At 50.9% G+C, this 22,437-nt stretch overlaps 1 protein-coding gene across 1 annotated transcript in view; it reads left to right on the forward strand.

The window, feature by feature from the left end:
• The first annotated feature begins 802 nt into the window (after positions 1-802).
• LOC100899820 (sodium-dependent proline transporter) overlaps positions 803-22,437 on the forward strand; it is a 23,532-nt gene continuing 1,897 nt past the window's right edge. Inside the window, exons 1-13 of the mRNA XM_018642049.2 lie at positions 803-941; positions 2,423-2,554; positions 3,342-3,520; positions 4,141-4,190; positions 4,453-4,585; positions 5,940-6,074; positions 6,327-6,533; positions 6,737-6,871; positions 6,998-7,126; positions 7,675-7,875; positions 9,827-10,003; positions 10,393-10,521; positions 10,649-10,778. Coding sequence (XP_018497565.1) covers positions 2,449-2,554; positions 3,342-3,520; positions 4,141-4,190; positions 4,453-4,585; positions 5,940-6,074; positions 6,327-6,533; positions 6,737-6,871; positions 6,998-7,126; positions 7,675-7,875; positions 9,827-10,003; positions 10,393-10,521; positions 10,649-10,778 — 1,711 coding nt within the window. The 5' untranslated portion in view covers positions 803-941; positions 2,423-2,448. The remainder of the gene's footprint in view (positions 942-2,422; positions 2,555-3,341; positions 3,521-4,140; positions 4,191-4,452; positions 4,586-5,939; positions 6,075-6,326; positions 6,534-6,736; positions 6,872-6,997; positions 7,127-7,674; positions 7,876-9,826; positions 10,004-10,392; positions 10,522-10,648; positions 10,779-22,437) is intronic.

The following is a 22,437-nucleotide window of genomic DNA, read 5'->3' on the forward strand; positions in this document are numbered from 1 at the left end:
GATCCAATGAGAGCTCCTCCTCTGCCGCATGGCGAATAGCCGCGGATGAGAGGGGAGAGATTAGAGTACCCATGGTCAGGGGTGTGAGATTCTTACACTTTTTAAACGAATTTTTTGAACGAATACGTCATTTTCACTCTTGGTCGTACCCTCGTATGATTTACTTCGAACAATCAAGGAAAATCTTCCTCTCGATCGGAATCTTGGGCTCTGAGAATCGACTGCGATACAATCCTCAACAGATTCCGGTGAGACCCTGGTTCCGCTTCAGCCACGACCGGACCGAAACTCGCCACGATTTACGAGCTCACGATGAACATCCGTCTCGAGGATTCACTCTCGCTGTGAATTCGGTGGGAAAATCGCACTTCTTCGCAATATTGGGGTAGTTTGCAAGATTCATGATTTTCTACCGCGAGACGCCACGATTTCAGCGATGTTCCTCCGCAAAAAAATACGCCTCCACTGATAACAATAGAAACTTTGTGCAGTGGAAGATTCTCGAATTAAAAATTCCGATGTATGTAGGTATAAAAAGTAGGCGAATCAAATCAGAAACCGGGGAAGATGAAGGAGTGCGCATCACTGAGATCCCCTCGCGGGAGAATTTAAGGATCGAGTGAGATGATCCGGGCCTCGCTCATTAGAACAAAGTGAATGCGGCAAAAGTTGATGCGAATAATATCTAAATTACTCGTCTCGAAATAGTCATCCTCTCATAATCGTGATTTCTACGGAAGACGCGGGATAATAATCTCTAGGTGGATAATATCTTAATATCTCTTTTCTTCACAGCGGAGGAAGGAGAAATTCAGTTGCGAGTATCGCGTCGCGGGGCAACTGGGGCAACCGATGGGAGTTCCTTTTATCGTGTGTAGGCCTCTCGGTGGGCATCGGAAACGTGTGGAGGTTCCCTTACCTCGCCTACAAGAACGGAGGAGGTGAGTGCTCAACATCTTAATTCCGAAAGAGAGCCAAAGACCTTGTTTTGCCCGAGCGCGTCGATGACTCACGATCACCCAGATTGAGCTCATTGACCACGCCTGTCGTTCTTTCCGAACCCGAATGATTGTGACTCCTGCGGGAAATCGAATTTTGAAATGAAGGTCGCGCGTGAGCCCACGGGAAAGACAGCCGGAGCCCCGACGGATAATAAGTTTCGAGTGCAGAAGTTTCATCTGCATCGCCGATTTTTTCCGCTTGTACTTTCTTCTTGGTAACTAATGAAGAAGTTTCGGAGAGAGCATCAGAAAGGCAGCCTCCAGTGTTCGAGTCGTCCATCTCAGGCACGCGAGCCACCGTACGAATTCTGAGAGGTAGTCTTCCACTCGGAGCTCGAATCGGTGTTTTCCCTGTTCCCGAGTTTCCAGACCAAGTGTTCTCAGGAATTCCCATCATAGCGTGTCCTCTGAACTCCATGCTCCGCCGCTACTGTATTCTGACGGCACGCGGGTTCCAGTCGCTCCAACCACCTAACAAATCGGTGCCCACACATCTAGCTGAGCACCGAGATTTGTGAAGTCCTCGATTCCTTCCGAATCCTCCCTCTTCAACCTAGTTGGGCTCTCGGAAGCTTTTAGAGACTCGAAAGACAGCCGGGAGCGCTCCCGTCGCTTGAAGAATTGCAATGATTTGACGCCTCGAGTCTTTTCCGCAACTCAACGGGTTGAGGGTAAGATGATCATGCGGCTTCGCGTCATCTGTGAGAAACTCTCCAATAAACCGAGCTGCTTGCGTGCGTTCGTGCAGACAAGCGAGTACGCCTCAGGTGAATGCTTGGAAGCGGCATCTGCCCTCCTACACGTACTGCCTCTCACGCCTCCTCTCAAAAGGATGCATTGTATCACTTTCCTGCGAGCTCGGAAGCTACCGAGAAAGCAAGATCCGCCGCAAAACCACAATTAACCCGCGAACCAAGAAATTGAGCGAGAGAAACTCTCACCCAAGTTTTACGACCTGGAACGGCCGGCCATCACACCTTCGAGCCCGGTCTGCTTTTCCCATCCGTCTCCGAGCGGCGCGGCGTTCTCGGAGGAGATCTCGACCTAGGCGGAACAGGAAGCCTGTAATGAAAGTAATTTGTCCAAGTTCCGAAAAGTCGACAATAGGCGGAGCTGTCGAGCCTGAGATCTTCTCCCTGACGCTTATCCGTGCCTGGCGGTTTTTCGAGAGAAGGCTTTATTTCCTACAGCGCCGACCGATCGAATGCTAGACACGTGAGCTTTCGATGTTGTCGTTCCGCGGGAGCCCATCGTAAAGATTTTCCCCCTCAATGGTTCCAGTAGTTTCCCGAACGTCTCGAGTCGGTGAGCCCGACGTACCGTCGACAGTCTGTGCCTCGACAATGTTCACTCGTAGGAAAATTCAGAGCTACAGCGGTAGTCGACAAGCTAAGATCGATCACCATTCCTTACTTTTCTAGGGGCCTTCCTCATCCCGTACCTGGTGATGCTGATGTTGGTTGGGAAACCGATGTACTTCATGGAGTTGGCTTTCGGACAATTTGCGGGACAAGGCCCACTGACCATCTGGGCTTGCTCTCCTATTTGCAAAGGTATGCTCCGTTTTCAACGGGAGAAGTCGGTACGCCTCGTTGGATATCACTTCAGCGTCGAGAGAGCTCCAGCCCCGTCGCCGCTTTCATAGAGATTCCTTTCCAAAACATATGAATTCACGTATGCTCCGGCTGAAAGGCATCTCCTCGAGCTCTCCGGGGATTTGTATGCAAATCGCTTACTACCGATCCCTACTTCTCGTATTCACTCGATGATTCCGGTACAGAACGTGCATAGGACCGTGTTGGGATGTTCCACGAGACGGTAACTCCTCGGGGTTCGGTCCCTAGTCCCGCTTATTATGTCAGAGGAGAAGATTTTCGCAGAGATTTTGGTGTACAGGGGATCTTCCTCCATACGAATGCAATGGTTTTCCGAATATCTCGGCCTATACGTCCGAATAGATTTCGACACACTGAACCCTGGACTCAGACCACTCGAGCTTGAAGATCTCTTGTTTCATCTTGCCCTCTCCCTTCCGTTTTCTTTGTTCATACGTCTTCCTGTTCGGGAGAGTCCTTTCATACTCTCGTGCGGACCATCCTCGCCGCACGAAGGTGTCCTCCGCGAAGGTGCCTCCACCGTTTGATCAGGGAGCAAATGGGGCAGATGCTTGCGTATTTGGAATTTTCCATTTTCCGTCTGGTTCCACGGGCCGCTGTACCGCTCGCAAGCAGGAAGAGATCCGCATCGGTACTCGGTACCCATCAGTGGCTCTGGGCGGGGGAGAGTATGGGGATTACTTTATACTATGTAGTCATATCCTTTCCCCGTCTTCCCTCGCAGGGGTCGGCATGGCCATGATCATTTCATCTCTGATCGTCTGCGTTTACTACAACGTGGTGATGTCGTACACCCTGCACTTCATGGCAGCCGCCTTCCAGAGTGAAGTTCCATGGGAGAAATGCGCTCCCGAGTGGAACGGAACTTGTTTCGTTCGATCTGAGGCCGCCAAAGGCACCAACGTAAGTGAAGAATTGGATTTCGACATAATTCAAATTGATTTCCCGCTACTGAGACAACTTTTAATCCCGGAGCGAGCGCTGCTCGCTGCCGCCATCGCAGACTTTGTCTTCTTTTATCGAGCAGAGCAATCCATTGCTCCATGGTTGGGAGAGCAAATGAATCTTTTTTTATGGCGTCCTTGAGCTAACCTTGACAGTGTTGAACGATGGCTTCGCTCGGTCTGCGGTGGAGTCGGCGGCGGCGGCGGCGACGACGACGACGGCAAGGCTGCGAGATTCGCGGCACGGAAGGCCGATGGCTCGTGGCTAGGTACAGGGAAAAAAGACAGGATACGACAAAAGGAAGGTGCTGAGGAAACTGAACGCGACATCAAAGAAATGTGGTTGTCGAAGCCTTCTGGTCGTAAATGGGAGTTCCTGGAGTCGATACGAAAGAGCCCCGGAGTCGTCGGGAAAAAGTCGACTTTCAGCCACCCGACAAGTTGAAAGAACGAACAAGTTGAAAGCCAGCGGACGACAAGTCGGAGGAGCGGAGGGATGTGAACACACACTCGGAAACTTTGCTCGTACAACCTGCTTGCTCCGATTGATCTTCGCTCACGACTGCATTCTCTCTGCAGGCGACTTTCAATCTCACCGGACTATCGCCATCGAGTCAACTCTACTGGGAGTAAGTATCCGGCTCTGATTTGCGCAGAATTCAATCGAGATGATTCCTTGCTTCATCGGATCGGAACTTGGAACGAGTTCCGGCGGAGGCGTGCGTGGTGGGAGGGATCCATCACGGCCTTTGAATCATGAGCGACTCATCGGGAATTTCCCCACGGAGTCAGTCTTTCCGCTGCGATGGCTCCGGTCCGCTCCGAGTCTATACATAGATCGGAGACTCCTGAGAACACGCCGATATTGAATTCTAATTTGTTACTCCTCAGGCGCACCGTGCTTGACATCAGTAGCGGCATCGAAGACCTGAATGGGATCAAATGGGACCTTGCACTATGTCTTTTCATATCCTGGGTGATCGTGATCGCCTGTTTGCTCAAAGGAATAAAAACTTCCGGCAAGGTTTGTGACAAAATCGTTCAGCCGTTCGACCGCTCAGATTTCTAAAATGATCTCGACGAGCGATTGACGAGGCTCAGATTCCGAAGAGGAGCACGGGTAGGCCTTGCTTTGCGAAATCGTGTCGGCTCAGACCTCTGGGACGCGGGCTCCAAGAATAGATCCACAGGAGATGCTTTGATTCCGAGCGATTAGAGACGTGCTCATGTACCGTAGATCCCCGGCGATCATCGGCCACCCTGGACTTTTCTGGGGATTAGTGCGGAATGTTTGGAGTTGATATCTCTTCTCCCACATCCCCAAACCCTGGTCAGAGTTCTCGAAATCCCCAGAGCAAAAAACCGCTCTCGGGAAGGAACAGGGCAGTGCTGCAGACTTCTTAGGTGGTCGTAGACGGCTACGACGATGATGCATCCGCAAGGCACGATCTTATCAGGAGGGGTCTCGGTGATCCCACGGCAGCAATAGCATCAACAGAACATCTGAAAGACAATATTGGATGATCCATGGAAGTCTCTCGCTCTCCCAAACTGTCTTACCTTCTGGTCCGCTACTTTGTTGGATGTGTACTTCGGCTCTCCTCCGTCTCCATTCTCAGTGAGCCCCCTCCATGCGTTTTTTTCCCGCACAAAAAGCTCGCTATTGCGTTGCCATTCCGGCTTTAGGCTGCCAAAGGAACCTCACTGCTGGATTCAGTTTTCGTCGCAGAGGAACAGAGCTCAGGGCGAACAAAATTAAGCTTACCGCGGGGAAAGCTCCAAGGAAGACACACTGGGCAGAAAGAAAAAGCGACCCGAGATGGTAGATAGCGTGCTTGCACGGAAAATTTCTCGCGAGCCACGAGAACTCCGGATCGAGCATTCGCAGCTCTGAGGTGGCCGAAGGGGCGAAGGATTTCGCGGGATTCTCAATCGGGAAGAACACTGAGAGAACAGGCGCACGACGCAGCGGAAAATCATTCCTTAGATTCCGAGAGGCTCTTTATCCATTGAAGTTCCCTCGGTCGGTGAACGGTCACGTTGCCGAGGAAAGCTGTGCGGTCAGAACTGTTCCCTACTGAAGGACTCGGATTTACCAAGGTCGAGCAGAGCTGACAGACTTCAGGACGATTTGTTACGAGGTAACTCGCAACTCGAGTTCGAGCTACGCTCGAATCAGCGGTCGAGAAACGAACGGTTGGATCACAGCGAAGCTCCCGGAGGGTCTTCGGAGTGAATGCTTCGAAGGAGCATCGTCGTCCCTGGAACAAATCAGTGTGTTCGACCGATGCGTAGCCTTTCGCGGGTCGAACGCTCCAAGGTCGAACGCGATTGAGACTCGGACTTCTGTTGCGATCATGCATGTTGCACCTTTGCAGGTGGTTTATTTCGCGGCGACCTTCCCATACGTGATTCTCCTTACTTTGATGGTCACCGGACTAGTTCAAGAAGGCGCTATGAACGGCGTACTGTACTTTATCACTCCAGACTTCAACAAACTCCTCAGCATCGAGGTGAGTGATACAGTTCGACCGATCGGTCACAAAGCCGATGGCTTCGCTCGCAAGACTCGGAATGGAGTTCGCGAGAAGGGATTGTGCGTTTTGGGAGGGTCTAAGGAGCTACGAGTCGACGGGTAACAGACAGAACATCTTTAAAAGCAACGTCGGAGCAAGAGTCGAGCTCCAGCAGGGGTCGGCGGTGACAAGATCGAGTGTCGGCAGTTCTCGTACAATATATATAAGAGGTTTTATGTTTGTCGACAGGTGTGGCAAGCGGCTGCTGGGCAAATGTTTTTCTCCCTCGGAGTTTCTGGAGGTGGCCTGATCATGTACTCTTCCTACAATCAGTTCCGCAACAACGTATTCCGCGACGCCATGATCGTGTCAATTTTGGACACAGTGACATCGATTATCGCCGGCTTGGTCATCTTCTCGGTTCTTGGTGCCATGGCTCATGAGCTGGGCGTCAAGGTGAGTACTTTTCGGCTCGAATGTCGCTCATTGCCGGCGACGAGATTCTCAGCAGGTTTGGCGCCGTGGCATGGGAGCCTGGATGTAGCGGCACGAGCATGATGAGCGAGTCGCTCATCAAACACGTTACTTCTATAAATCCTCGCCGATCGAGCCTGGGAAGAAACAGGCTTTCGGAAAATGAACACATGTTCCTCTCGAAGGTGGAAGATGTCGTCCAAGGAGGACCAGGCTTGGCTTTTGTCGCCTATCCCGAGGCTCTGGCCAGACTCCCGTGTCCCCAGCTGTGGTCCGTACTTTTCTTCCTCATGCTCTTCATCCTTGGCCTGGACAGTGAGGTGAGGACTGCATCGAGCACCTGCAGATTGCACGCAACAGTCGATCTGGGTTTCCCCAAGTCTCGCGTGTACCTGTGTCCAGCATTGCTCGCCACTAAACCTTCTTTTCGCTCCTTTTTCCTTCAGTTCGCTCTCCTAGAAAACTTCTTGACAGGCATCGCTGACCAGGTTCCTTTTCTCCGACGACACAAAATGCCCTTCACGATAGTCACCGGGGTCTGCTGTTTCATCTTCGGTCTTCCATTCGTGACTCGCGTACGTATATTTCTGCCTTCGAAACTTCCACCACCTATTGCTCCAGATTTTAGATGTCTCCTTCAGCTCGTCTAGGCTTTCTTTCGACGGATTCTCCTGGTGATCCGAAACCTCGCGCGGCGTGACTCCGCATCGCCCTCATGTGGAACGCTCGAATGACGCGAGCACCTTCTCATTTTCCCGCGTCATTATCAAAGCAAGGGCTCCCGCAGAATCGGATAACGCGCATGATTATGGTCATCAGGTCTGTCAAGCGCGGAATGGGGATCCCTTGCCTCTCCGCAGCTGCAAGGCACAGAACAGGTGCTTTCGACCGCTCCCGAGGGTTTCAGTCCCAAGACTCTCCGACCCGCATCTTGCGTGCCCAACACGCGTGGCCGGGGAGGCGGCTCCGAACGGGAAGTCACGGGGGAAGGAGGTCCAAGCTTCTGCGGGACCAGACTGTAGGGACGCCCTCGCTCCGAGTTAAGGGGTGGAAGTTGCAAAACGATCGAGAGACACAAGAGAAACCGGGACGAATATTTATATATGCCGCTGGATATTTACAGGGTGGTCAATATGTTCTCGAAATCATGGATAAATACGGTGGCAGCACAGCGCTGATATTCATCGCCATCTGTGAATGCATCGCCATTTCCTGGATGTACGGCTATCTCAATATCTCGAACGACATTTACTTCATGCTCAACAAACGACTCGGTCCTTACTGGAAGTGGACCTGGTGCTTCACGGCACCGATCATACTTTTCGTGAGTACTCTCCAGCTTCTGATACTCCCCGAAAACTCATATGGATCTTCTCCCCCTATTTAGTCATTCCCCAGCTTCTGCTACTGCATTTTCCGGTTTTGTCATTGTTGCCATCGTTTTGTCCCACGAATGCTCCTTCTCCGCAACCCACAGCTGGGAATGTTCCCAAGCAGCGGCGGCGATGCGGTGGGTCGATGTGAGAAGTGATGGCGGTGCGCGAACTCTCGTCGCCGTGCCGCCGACGTGTCGGTGGAATCGAGGGGACTCTCACTGGCCCTCCGAGCCGTCCGCTCTTCTGTCTAAGCCATCGCTATTCCACCGACTCATGGATACCGAGTTCCTTTGTCTTCGCTTGTCTGCCGTTAAGCCTCCCTAACTAGCCGTCGATCGATGATGAGCGTGACCTTGAAGCGGGTCAACCATCGAGTCCCGGGGAAGGCGCGAGAGCTGCAGCACGCGGAGTAACCGCGCATCCTCGATTTCTTCTCCAAATACTTCCGAAGGAGCTTCCTGCACCTTGTCCCGTCTTTCGTACCGCGCGGAGAGCGGGAAGAAGCTCATTGTTTGGCGAAAGTAAATGAACGTACGACGAACAAGCTGGTGATGAACAAATGGACGCCTCATTGTCGTTTCGCTCTGCAAAACCGTGGCCGCGGCGCAACACAGCGGCTCTGTCGGAGCCAGCCGCGAAGTCGAGGCCGAAAGCCCTGCGCACGACAAGCAGCGGAGAGACAAAGCCGAGCAGGCGACGGCCGTGGCCTGATTGTCAGTCATTCTCCTCAACTCATCGAGATGATTTGGAAGAAAGTACAGGGACTCGACAAAACAGATTAGATGAGTCGCTGACAGTCAGAGCAGACTGAGCGAGGGAAAGCGTCGAGGGCGTTTAGGGAAAGAGCTGCCGATAATCCTCTTTAGCGCCTTTCCTGTCGAAAAGGAAAGATAGGGATGGAGGAGAAGCCACGAAGGCGCCACCGACGAACAAGCGATCAATGGCTCTTCCCCCGCCCCGATCTCCCGCTATTCAGGGCCGGCACCCTAGACGCTCGGTCGGTCGGCAGACTTTTTGCCTCCTCCGTCCGATGGCCGCCCCCTTTTCCCAAATGTTCGCTTCCCGAGCTTTCTCGACGGAGCACTCCTAGCGGTCCTCTCCCAACAGCTGACCTGATTCGACAAGGCCGAGCCTACGAAGGTCAGTCGTTATTCTCCTCTCAACGCTTCTTCTTCCATCAATTATGGCCCACGGGACCGCCATGATTCCGACAAGAGAAACTGAGCGCGGAGTCCCGCAGACGGAAAGTGAGAGGGGGAGCATGAGTGACTAGGGAACCGAAGAAGGTCCGGGCGTGCGGTTCGGAATACCAGCCGGAGTCGAGGAGGAGAGAAGCGAGGTGCGCGCAAATCACCTGAGGCAAGAAGTACATATGACGAGAGCGCTTTGAAGAATTCGACGCTCGGACAGCCCTTCAAGAGGAATAATTTCGCCCCGGGACATTCTCAAGCGTCAAACATGGAACACTAACAATTTCAGAGGGTCTGGCTCGCGAACCTGCTGCATGGTCGTTTCAGCAAGGCGAAGTCGCTCGAAAGAATGAGGGAGCCGAGGAAGGACTCGGCCGAGCTATGATAGGTACATAATTGATTTGATCGCTGTCGCCCTCCATGATGTCACTGATGCAGATCGTGCATGAACTTGGGCAGACGAGGAGATGCACATATCGAGCAGCCCAACATACAGCGTTATTGTAGTCGAGAGTAATTGTGTCTGCGGGAGAAACGACTCACTGCAACACCAAACTTGGTAATGTAATCACCCCGAGACATAGAATGATGCGAACGCCCGGAAACGAATTATGATTGGAAAAATACACTTACGAGGCTGAGATGGAGAGCACGGCGACGCGATGGAAACAGCAATTTTGAATCATCGCTTTCAAATTCGTTCATTCAGGTGGTGTTCACGCTGGCGGTATCGGACGCCGCGCGGCCCGTGACTTACGGATCGTACGTCTATCCATCGTGGGCTAACGCGATGGGTTGGTGCGTGGCACTGTGTGCCATGCTCCAAATTCCAATCTGGGCCATTATCCAGGTCTGTCGCGTCAAGGAAGCGGACTCCATAACGGAGGTGGGTGCGCCTAATTAAGCGATCGCTGATGATTCGAGTCATTGCCGAGTCTTGAAATGGGCTCAGAGAAACGCTGATCAAACATGAATCTCTGCCGAATTCGATATCGAGCATGGGGAATGAGGGAATTCACTCACTCAGAGAGTATCTCGGCCGACACGGATCTTTGATCTATGGGCCATAATCATTGCGTCTTCCGACTTGGAGACTTCGGGGAGGATACCCGCTGATAGTTTGCTGATACAGAGCTTTCGTGTTTTCTGCAACCGAGCAGTCGTTGGGTGTTGTAACTCAGAAACGGAAGTGTGCGTGGGAGTTGCCCTCTTTGTCCGGGATTACCAGTGGTCTCTGTTAAAATGAGTGTGTAACCCTTGTTATGTTGCGTACAGCGGATCCTGAAAGCAGCGAGGCCCTCCTCAAAATGGGGGCCCTCGGACAAGACCCTTATCCAAGACTGGAGAGAAGACACTGGACGCAATGAGACCTCCTCAAAGGCCCGGGAAGGAAGGACCACCAAGGTTAGAACTATTGACGACGAAATCCGCCCCGGATCTGGAAACATCGAAACGAGCTGTTCCCCTGGCCTGGCATTCATGTGTTTTTCGTGCACTGTCCGTCCAACCTCAAAGAATTCGATTCTTGCAGGTCCAGCTGACAAGCTACGCGGTCAATACGAATGGTGGTATGGAGAACGCAGTATGCACGATTAGCGACGAGCGAACACGGTCTGCGACCACCAATGGCAATGCCACTGGCGGCAACAGACCCTCAAACGGTGAGTTACTCCAATCCCGATCCCCGTCGGAATCCCTCGACCTATGATGTTTCTGGTTTTGTGTGCCTCAGTATCGAGCTTCGCTTCGTGTGTGCTCCGACGACCAACCTAACCCGGCGGGCCTCTACCGTTCACTGAGTTCCTCGGCGCGCTCGGAACTTTCCGGAATGACTGACTCATGCCCACCTAGCGACGAATTCATGCGGAACGACGCAACGCCATCAAGTTGCGTTGTGCCGCAAATCATACGCCGGAAGATCGGGAAGATATTCTTGATTCCGTCGTCTTCCGCTGCGGTATCGCCGATGCTGTGTGAGTGAGAGACTCTCTCTCGACGGTACATGGTCGTGCTGATAACGCTTGATTCCCTCTGCTTCATTTACGCTGCCGCATTGGCGTCACCCCGTGTTCACGGAATCAGCGAATGAACGCGAGTCCGCTCGTGAACAAGAGTGAACATACCAGAGGAGTTGAGAATCACACGGCATGTATCACCAGCGAATTTCCTGAATCTCACAGATACCGAGGGCAAAGAAGCATTGATCTGATCCCGTTCCGAAGCGCCGAGGTCCAGGTCAACTCGAAAGGTTCCGCCGGAGTAGCGAGTGTGTCTTGGTCTCGCACTTAAATCAATATATCGTTTCGTTATCAGACGGCGATGTGACCGGACGAGGTTCTCAACGAAAGGTCGACAAATATTAGAGCAGCGCTAGAACTCCCAGGGACAGCAGCGACAGCAGCAGCTGAAGAATCAGTCGAGAGCTCGTAGCCAGGAGAACGACCTTCGCAATCGAGCTCAGCAAAGGAAACCCAAGGAGGAGAGGATTCTCGAAGGTTCTTTCAAATGTACTCGTCGTCTAGAGTCAGCCTCCGTCCGCGCGATTCGCGAAAAAGGTCGAAATTGAACTACGATCTGGAAATCAAGGAGAACATCAAGAAAAACGCGTGCCAAGAGTGCCTGGGTCAGGGCTGCTGATTTCGATAATCGAGCAATTATCCACAAAAATCCACGAGAGCGCGATCCCCGCGACTTCCAGTCACGGAGGACGGCTCTCGTCATATCGAAGGGGCGACACTCCACGTCATATGTGTCATGGCTCAAAATTAGACTTGGTTTGACGAAATTCTTATCCAATTCCTACTATAATCCGGCACAGACAATCTTTGACTTCTCCGAATTCCTGCTCGGTGACCGCATCAAGGACGGGGGCAGCTCTCAAGCTCGAGGAACTAGCTCACTTCGTTGGGAGGGGCTGACGAACCTACAGCCATTGTATAGTTTTCGAATCAGGGACCCCAAGGAGCCCTTCTCTTTCAATTGTTGCAAATAGTGATTTCCAGGATCGGTTCGGTGTAGGTTGAAGCCCAAAAACCCGAGATGCCGTTGAGGTACGAGAGTTCCTGTAGCAAGTTCCGTTCTGGCGGATCCGTAGTTCTAGGGCGAAAGTTCCCTTGTGTTACAATTTACATCCCGTCAGACGACGCCAAACGTTCTCGCCATCGGCAGCCGCAGAGATCGAGTTAATTTGACAGGTCGTTCACGATTGGTAGTTCGCCGCGGACTAGCCGGGAAATGAGAGAAACAAAAGCATCAGAGCTCACTGAAGCCTCCGCAACAAGTTGTAAATACGTGAAGAATATAATATTAAACTACCATGAGATGCCACCCAAGCGATGATACCGGATAACAAGTACCTCTTGGACAGTGGGGACAATTCGGCGGCGCTATGATTCGAATACAGCTCTCAGATTTCTTCAAGATGCCTCTCAATCTGATTCCGAGCCGCAGAAAGACGGGGAGTCTCTTGAGTGTCTTCGCGCCTGCTCCCAACTATGATAAAATGGGATCGCAAGACCGATGGATCCTCGCGCTCACAATCAAAATCAAGGCGGGCCGAGCCTCTGGATCGTCCCGACTGATCGCCAATGTTTCTAGAATCGAATGATGTTTTCGGATCCATTCCTCCAAGCCCGAGAGCTGTTCAATCCGCATGACTCACAAGCGCTGGAAATTCTACACACGGTTCGGAATCGTGATCCGAAATCATTCGGAGGTCAGGAAGCAACAAAACGGAATACCGTTTCGACTCTATTCAAATACCGTACAAATACAGGTAGACCACGTAAAACCTGCTATCAGAGATTTGCTACACGAGACAGAAACCAACCATAGCAATAGCAGGGAAAGTTGAGAACGGTGGAGTTGAGTAACAGTGATAGCATGAGCATAGTCACGCGTAGAGTTGGAATAGGAGGAAGGATTAATGTTGAGAAACGAAGAGAGTCTAGGACGCCTAGGAGGAGGGCATAATAAGATAATGATGTTAACACAAGTGCTTCTACGGGAGAACAGAGTCAGGTACGAAGGCACTGCTATAGAGTTTAAAAATCTCGTTGAACTTCGAAGAGATTCTACCTCGCACCAAGTGTTCCGTTTAGTATTCCTTTCAAGTTTTGAGTAGTTGTTCCAATCGACCAATTCTCCAAGCACCTGCCGTCAGATCATTCGTGGGAGGTGTAGGGGAACCAACGTTTCAACTGATTAATAGATATATATGAAGCAGCAGGGCGATCTACCTAGACTCGTCAGAGATGCGTTTCGATCAGCCGAGCTGAGATCATCAACGTTGTTTAAGGGGCTGTGATAGATCGCCGCCCGCGAACCCAGCTCCGTTGGAAAATAGCCTCGAAGTCACTAGGTATTAGCAAATGGTCTGAAGCAAACAGTCGGGGTGAAGTGGAGAGAGTTAAATTGGTGCGGTTCGAAGATAAAATCGGATTCTTCTTGGAATATGAAACTCGAAATATTGAAAAAACGAGGATGCTACGGGGTTATGAGCCTTGTGGATAAACAACCCGCGAACAGGGAAATGAGAGATCGAGAAAAGTGAGCAGAAATTATTATCATCACCATTACTACGAGCGTGATGATGACTCGTTGCTTGTTGTTCTGGGAAGCATTATTAAGTAGAAGTTTAGCGTGATCGAATCAACAATCAACCCGTCAATCAACTTGGAGGCATATGAGTACTCTTTTGTGATCTGATAAAGTATCTAGCTAAGACCGCTGGATTTTGCGAAAAAAGATTCATAGTGAACACGCCGTACCGGTCTTGTTTAGTTATTTTCTGAAGGATGTTTTTGTATATAGTCAAAAATAAATTGCGTTATTTCGAGCGAATCCAACGGATCTCCATGTGAAATCTATACAGTAAAAGCTCGTTATAACGACCCCCATTACAACGAATTTCTCGGTACAACGAACAAGGAATTTCTCCTCCTTTGGCCAGCTCGCCATAGGGATAGTGTTGAGCAGCATCCCTTACAGCGAAAACTCGGTACAACGAACCAGTTTCGTCGGTCCCTTTGTGTTCGTAGTAACGAGCTTTTACTGTAGTCTCCATTTTCGTCGTGTGTTTTCCAGAGCCGTAGGACGAGCGGAGACGCGGGTCCGCTTCGCGGGAACCGGATACACAGCTGTTACGCAGCAAGAACAACATGTTGTTGAGGGATCACTCCCGGCACTGTGTCTTTTGTCTCGTAGATCACAATTCCTACAGCAATCGATGGTCAATCTCTTGCAGTTAGGAATGGGGATATATATTGGGAGATACCCGACCGAGCACACCTCTTCGCCCAAAGAAGATTCGACTAGAGCAACATCGGAGAGCATGTTATTTTGAGAGAACATGATGCCCTACTGGCGCATGCCGCTACACCTGAGCCATTTCCACTTGTGGGTCTGTCCAATATCGGGAGCGATGAGTGTTCTGATGCAACCTCATGTTTATCATTCCATAAAACTCTCTGATACTCATCAAAGAATCGCGGAACTCATCAACCTGCCACCGTGAACTTTATTCCGTTGGAAATTGTTGTACTTCTTTGACATTGTAGGGTTGCCTTCGGATGTGTCTCCTAGTGCAATGGAACCGAGCAGGCTCGGCTCCCGGAAGCAGGGAACCGAAAGCCAGAAATCGCTGAAGCATCAATCGCAGTTGTGCGAAGGACTTCTCGAGCCATGAGTCGCCCAGACAGAAATGAATTTCCACCCGTTCGGCGTCCGACAGGGCAGTCCCCTAAACTTGCTGCGTGCGATCGACGAGTTTCGTCGGAAGGCACTTCGGCGTGAAAGTGACGATTGACGGTTTCCGATTCGTTGGAGTCCCGAGTTGAAACAACGGAGCCGTCAAAATCATTCGCTCGGTTCTAGATGAAATGGGAGGGCATGGAAACCCCGCCATGGAGCGTCCTCGACTCCAAAATGGAGTCGGGTAGCCAGAATCTATGCCGATGTCAGGTAATGCCTATCGTTCGAATCTCAGGGAGACAGAGCAGTAGCTCATGTTCGGTGGCAAGTCCAATAATTCGCCTAGGGAATACGAGCACGGTCATGCTGTGCATTCATTGACGCCGGAGAGCGAGATAATTCCGGGTTCCAGATCGAGTAGCGCATTGTCGTACAGTCGTCTCCTGAACCAGCGATGGGATGTCGGAACGTCGCGCCGGATACCGAGGACCGAGACTATTGTTTCAAACCATAGCGACCGTTGTGGACGAAGAATCCTCGCTTTTACTGTCCCACTCATTTTATTCCCTTAGCGTACTCCGGCGATATCGTGCCGGACATCGAATTCAAAAATGATAATCGGAGAAACGTTGACGATCTGATCTATCTAATTATTTATTGAGCATCGGACGATCAGTTTCTACTGCCTTCGAACACATGAACACGAGAGAACCATCCCTTTTGGATGCAAAATGTCCCTCCTCCCGCTCGTTCGGAAGTGTCTGTCGTGACATATTTTTCCGTGATGAATCCGAATCAGACCAAATCGGCACGTAGTTGACGGCATTATCCCGAACATTGCTTCCTAACACGCTGGACTCTCTCGCGCAGGACATGATTCTCACTGAGATATTCCCCGTAGAATTCCAGGCAGCTGAAGCCAGAAAACATGCAGTCAAACTCCCTGAGTGAGTAAAATCCCGATGTTGCTGACTCAGTGGTGAACTCTGCACCAAACGATTCGAGAATGAAATCCTGTGGGAATATACTTCCACGATCTCCGGTTCGAATTACTGTCATCAGGCACTTGATCAGTACACGAGTCGAATGTTTATCTCGCTTTGTCGAGACGGCCCAAACCAAGTCCTTCCCGTCCCTCCCCGAGCCGCAAGTCTGATCCTCACCGTGGTTTCCGCCGCCCCTCTCGAATCGATACCGACCTCTCGATGATGTCGCGCCTCGTAATCTGATTCCCATTGTGATCCTGAGCGGATTCCGAGCGTAGTGGTCTTCCGGAAGTTATCGGAAACCAAATCAGCAACAAGACTGGAGAGAGCTGTGGTGAGCTGTCCCACGCTTGTAAGTTAGAGTCAGAAACGTGGGTAGCGCCTGGCGAGTACTATATCCCTTTCTCAACACAGAGACCATTCTCTCGACGACAATCCCTACAGAACGGACAGCCTTCCAGAGTCATTTCTCTGTTAATACTCTATTGAGTGCTTGTACTGTCAAGGTCTTCGTCCGGCTGGCATCGGGCAGAAAATCGAACTTCGACATAAGCAGCAACGTAGCATAGAGATGGGTGAGTGAGTTTTGAGTATTCTCAACTCCTAAGTGCTCCCTGAATGAGTCGCAACTCCCGTCGATCCAACAAATAACGCGGTTCTGATGAGAATTACGGAAGGGCTCTCTTAGCCGATCAGTTCGAGAGAGTCTCCTGTGCGAAAAGCCTGTTAACGGAGCGTGCCGGAATTACTCTGTGTTCCGGGTGGGACGAGGACCGAAGAAGACGGTGTCTTCGATCTCTAGTCTCCGGAGTGCGCGATGGCGGACCGAAATCCTGTCCCCCCCGAGTCGATTTGAAGCCTCGCCTTGAGACTTCATTGACGATTTGGAGAACTAATGAGGGAGATTCCCGTGGGACAGGAGGTTGAATTCCGTCCTGCACAAGCCGGGAACGGATCACTCCTCCGACTCAAACGAGTTTGGACATTTCGTAAGCTGAAGTTCAAAAGACCACAGGGTATAGGCGGTGATCATTATAGCCACAAAAAGAGTGTGCTGACGATGAGAACCTTATAATGGTGACCAAACCCATACGCGTATTCAGGTCTCCTGGAATGGAACATAATTATCGAGTAACGGTACCTCAGCAGGTGGTCTGCCGAATAAGAGTGAAGGCGAGCCTACTTAGCAATTCGCGCCGACATTTAGAGCCCATTGCCTGCGGACGAAGCGAGCCGAGAATACCCGAACCGTGGTTTTTGGGTCAGAGGGTTGTTCGTTTCGTCTGTGAGGTATCGATTTTTCTGACCGTACACAAATATGCACCAGTATCGGAGCGAGTCACAAGAATTGGATCAGACAGGAAGCTGCGTGAACTCAGAGCCGATATTGATTACGTAAGGTACTACCAACATCTGTGGTTGGCTTCTGATTCTCAGCCGCCAGAACGCAAGTCACGCTTGCGGTGACGCAGTGTCGGGAATCGCAGTGGATGAAGATGGCAAAAAGCGGCGCGTAGAGGCTGACCGTCACTTAGTTGGACAATATCACCGCAACCGTCTCATTCGAAAACATTGTCTGTGTGGAAGCTCTCTGTTCTCCTCTCTCTGACTCGTCGTCACCTCTGAGTCTCTCGCTCGCTCCCGTGTCATGCTTACCATTATTATTGATATTGATTCTGTTATGAGCTGCAAGCACCGATGGGTACTTGAGGATTCGCTATGAGAGAAAAATAGTACGGTACTCCGACTATTGACGACGGCCTTATCCCATCGTTTGAGAACGGTAATTTTGGAAAATCGATGTCGCCTAGTGCCTTCGCTGCGAGAAACATAAGGGGAAGGTTCCTCTTCTCAGGCAGGGGGCGGGTGTCCCTTTCAGGCTCGTCGATTCGCACAAAACTTTTCCAGCTCCCTGATCCGAATGTCTTCGGATAGTGCCTACTAGGTTCCGCGGATTTCAATATTATAGATGAGTCTCCCTTGTTGCTCTGGATCGAGAATCATTTGGTATACTTGATCGGGAGGAGTGACTCAGGGGTAGGGATGTAAATTTTTCGCGGAAAATTTCCGCCAAATTCGCGGAAATTCGCGGCCTCCATTGAAACTCTATGGGGAGTAGCCGAAAATTTCCGCGAATCCCGCGATCGCCGCGAATATTTTACAGCCCTACTCATGGGGAATATCTCCGCGGGTTCGTAGAAAACTGAGTGGGAATCCCGGAGGCTAGGTAGGTGAATTGAGACGGTGATCACGGCTCCTCGGTTCCTTATTGGTGCCATTTTTGACGGAAGCTTTAGTCTCCTCTGAGTCTTTGCCTACTCAACCCACTCAATTTACTAAGTCGCCTACTTGAATGAAATTATTGTCGATGGCCATAACCAGGGACTGGTGTGAAACTTCGGCATATCTTCGGTTCATAGGGCTCATTCTTTGTCCCTCCGACCTCCGATGGATCAAGCTGATCGATTTATTTGCGAGAACCTTGAGTGCCACCGAATTTTCATCTTGATCCCATCGCAATGGATGGTCCCCTGACGAATATTCAGTGTTCTAAGAAGAGCATTCACCAGGCAATTCCAGAACTCGGATAAGTTGGCTCGCGAACGGAGCTTTGACGGAGCAAGTCTGAAATGGTCCAGCAGGGCCCAAGTTGCATCAAGAACCTACGACGGGTTGTGGTTGACGTGTCTGCCTTCCGTTTCCTGAGTGTCAAAAAAGAGCGTTCCTCTGGCGAGCCGAGTGTGGTTCTCTTGAATTGTTTTCAGAAGCAACAGACTATTTCCGGCTCTATAATTCTCACAAGAATCTTTGGCTCGTCAAATACAGCGCTTATATTTGAATCTTGAAACTCAGACACGAGACAGCTTCCTCTCGAAGCTCGGGAGCGGCTCGCAGGGATCTCTCTCTCTGTGAATTTGAATTAGCGACGATCGTAAGCGCGAGTTCTGTTGTTTTGGTTGAGATAGATTGTCTCAAGAATCGGTTCCGAAAGCTGAGAAGTCCATATTGTTCGACCGATTGAACTTATTGAGAGATGTGGCGACCAGACTATTCGTCCTACGAACGACAGTTCTGGAGAAAGCTGTATTATTGAACAGAGCGCGGCGTCGTGATTCTCGTAAAAAAAAGTCTCAAATCACGCGGCCGCTCCCTGCATGCTCCTCAGAATTTAGCCAACCTCAAAATCTTTCCTGGTGCCAGGTCCTCCGGCATCGTACCTGAGGCTATTTCTATAGGGATTAAGGTGCGACATATATCCACCGACTTCGGATATTGATTCTGGCGTTGATCACGGCGCCGACCAAGCTCTTCCACATTTCGGAATGATATCATGAATGAATTATCGGCGAACTCGGTAATTCCACATGTCTCCTGACAGAAGCCGCAATTCTCGGAATCAACAATCGGAGCTCCCCGATCTCATCCTCGAACAGAATGAGCGGATTCAGAGCGAGATCTCGGGGAAAGGGTCGAGGCATACTGTGTGGCAACTAGGGGATTCCGAGGGGTCCGAGGTCCTTGCGGGGGTTCTCACCCTTGCCCATGGCGCCCTTTCTCTCGAGTGCGCGGGCAAGGACTCCGAAAACCTGCCTCGGATTTAGTGTACTTCATAAGTGTGCCACTGTATCCGATATTTGGCTCCCTGCCCACTGAGGGAATCCGCGCATTGCATAGCGGCTCGGGGTAAAAGCGTCGGAGTGCTCAGTGGATCCCGCTCGTTAGTGAATATCTGGATACTCCGAGACACCTCAAAGGATTACCTTTACCGGACGAGACATGACGGTGACTGCCGAAGAAGCAACGCAACAGGCGCGTTCAAATGCTTGGCAGGTCGTTGGTCGCCGACGACCGAACTGGATGAAGAACTGTTCCTGCAGATGTGGTGAGTTCATTCGCGGTTCCGAGATATCCTTCGACGCGTCTATTGCAGCGTGTATAGGAGTCCGCAGACTTTCCGTCGCGCAGAGACTCCAGAGGATTTCAAAATTTTCTCCTCACCGGACATCTTCCCGAGACCCCCAATGCATCGGAATAAAATTATCGAGCTCGAGTCAAAATGAGGCTTTCGGTTTTTCCGCCACGTCCCAAGTGCAGCAATATGCAGCAGCTCCAACAGGTAGAGACCGTTCCTCATCCTATCATTCGAAGCGTCACTTCTCGCCGTTGTGATGTCTCCAGGAATAAGGCCCGGGTCCCCTAGTATGGTCTGAGGAGTTCCTCCCGCGACCCTTGACTTAATGGGTCCGAGGAAAACATTCATACTGTGCATAAGACGAAGCGCAGGCTCGCAGAAATCCAGTCGGCAGTCACCTTCACCGAAAAAATGCATCAAAGCAGATGCCCTCAGGTTTACAAGCGTCCAGACTCCATGCAGTGAATCCTCCCCCCGCGGCCCTCAAAGTACGGGACAGCCAATCATTTGACGTGGAGTCGAGAAAAGAGAACGGAAGCAATCGGAGTCGCTACGAGACGTCTCAATCTACGAACGGAGAAAATGCCGAAATGAACGGAAAAACCCTCAGGCTCACGGGGAGTTCCTCGAAAATTATACATAAACCAGCGGCAATCTTACGAAACTGCGGAGTATAGAGGTACACCCTCCCGAGCTCCCCCTACAAAAATGGAAATCAATCCAGGCCGCGGCGAGCTGCCGCTTCGCAGCTGATCGCGATCGAGCCGTTTCATTCCTATCCCAGAGATTCTAGATAGCCGTCGTAGTCTCACGAGCCCTCGACTGATCGATACCGTCAAGGTTGACAGAAATAGGTTTGAATGACAAGACTATTCATAGGAACGCCTCAATCAGGCCCTTCCAGCTCGGTCAGTCGTCATGAGCCCCAGGTGCTCTGATTGATGCCGAATGAAAACCATATGTACGGCGTAAGGTGTCGTATCGTTGGAAGCGCCGGAGGCCATCGAATTAAACATCGTTCGTCTAAGTATATGAGATTGGTGTGGAATCGGACGCCTCCAACCGCGAAATGTATTCACAAGATAGCCTTTTTGTTTCTGTCCTCCGACTAAATAGCTGTGGGCAGCGACCGAAATCGGGACAAGGGCAACAGTTCCAAGGCTGCGCTAGATAGGAGCACCGGAATAGCCCACTGGGGCTGTCCAGAGGAGCTTCGTGCCAGAGGTCAAATTCTAGCGCGAACATTGAGGCAGGCTTTTGCTCGGATTCCTCCTGATTCCAGGGCGGGAGGGTTTCTTTTTCATTGTCCATCGAAATAAATCGCCCACTCTTCTTCAGAGGTACTGTTCCTCTGTCGATCCTTCGTCCATTCCCCCCAAAGCTCTGAACTGCCCATAAGGGTGGAATGCGGGACCTCCGTAAAATGAGTGTAGACGCTAGAGGTGTCAGCGGATCCTGGACAGAGGAGCAGAAATGAGATGGCGGTCACGAAAGAAGTCGAAAGCCGGTGAAGCAGCCCGATGCATCGTCGGAGCCGCCGAGGGTTGACCGGCAAAGTCTTGAATTCCGAGATCTTCGCTCGCTCCGTGAAGGAGTATTTTGCATTGCGAAAGCGGCTCCGAGCTCTCCAAGGTCGTCAAGGGTGTCTCTCCTCAAAGCTTCGGGCCCGTCATTATACGGGTGTATTTACTTTGGTAAACGCCCGATAGAAGTTTCTCGGTTTGCAAAGCACATATTAGGAGCTTTGCCAATCGATCGTTTTACGAATCGAAACCAATCGCGTGTATCCTGGTAGGCGAAGCGCCATCCGACGATTTTGCTGAGTGGACAACTACCCATGTTGAAGCACGCGTGCCTTCGAACGACAGCGGTAGACTTTCGCTTCGACACGAATCTCGGATGCTAACTTTTAGGCTGTGCTTGGACAGCCATCGAAAATCTCGGAATCAATGGATTATTCATGCCGTCTCGTGGCGTTCCGTCGACGACGAAGATTATAATATATATTGGCTATTACGAACATGAGATCGTGACAGACGAATCCGCTCCTCTGCTCGGTCCGAAACATCGAGATCTTTCCACCGAGAGCATATTCTCACGCGGACATCCATGCTGGTTCCTCTGTTTTGATTGAAATCTCGATCCGAGCTCCCTCATTACGGCCTTCCGAGCCGACTGGGTCTTCCCTGGGCAGGAAGAAGATCAGATTCAACTTGGAGTCCCATGGCCACGAGAACTCGACGCGAGGAATCGGGCTCTTATAGCGGAGATCCCGCGCTGAATCAAGCTTGAAATATTCAGACTGATAGACCGCGTATCATTCAAAACATGTAAATCATACATACAAAGGCGGTTAAAAATAATAGAGCCATCTAAGAACTTCTTCTTCTTTTTTTGGAGGTCCGTAACTTTTCAGAAAATCTACCGAATCGGACGTTTTTCCCTTTGAAATTGTAGAGAATTGGATGGACTTTCCAATGAGCATGTCACTTTTGACATTTGAATACGTTTTGAGGGAGTCACACCCGTCTCAATTTCGCTCATTTTCGAAATTTCCAATGTCATTTTAAAACCCTTATAAGTCGGGACGAGGGTATCGCATGGGCTCGGTGTGGTCGGCATCTTGTAGCGCGGGAAAAGAGCTGTCGATTCGTATATTTACTTTGGGAAATCCGTTCACCTGGAGCTGAGAAAAATCCGTCTGCTATTTGGAAGTAACGGTCAAAAAAA

The sequence above is a fragment of the Galendromus occidentalis genome, unplaced genomic scaffold (genome assembly GCF_000255335.2).
Source record: "Galendromus occidentalis unplaced genomic scaffold, Mocc_1.1 scf7180000076500, whole genome shotgun sequence".
NCBI lineage: Eukaryota > Metazoa > Arthropoda > Arachnida > Mesostigmata > Phytoseiidae > Galendromus > Galendromus occidentalis.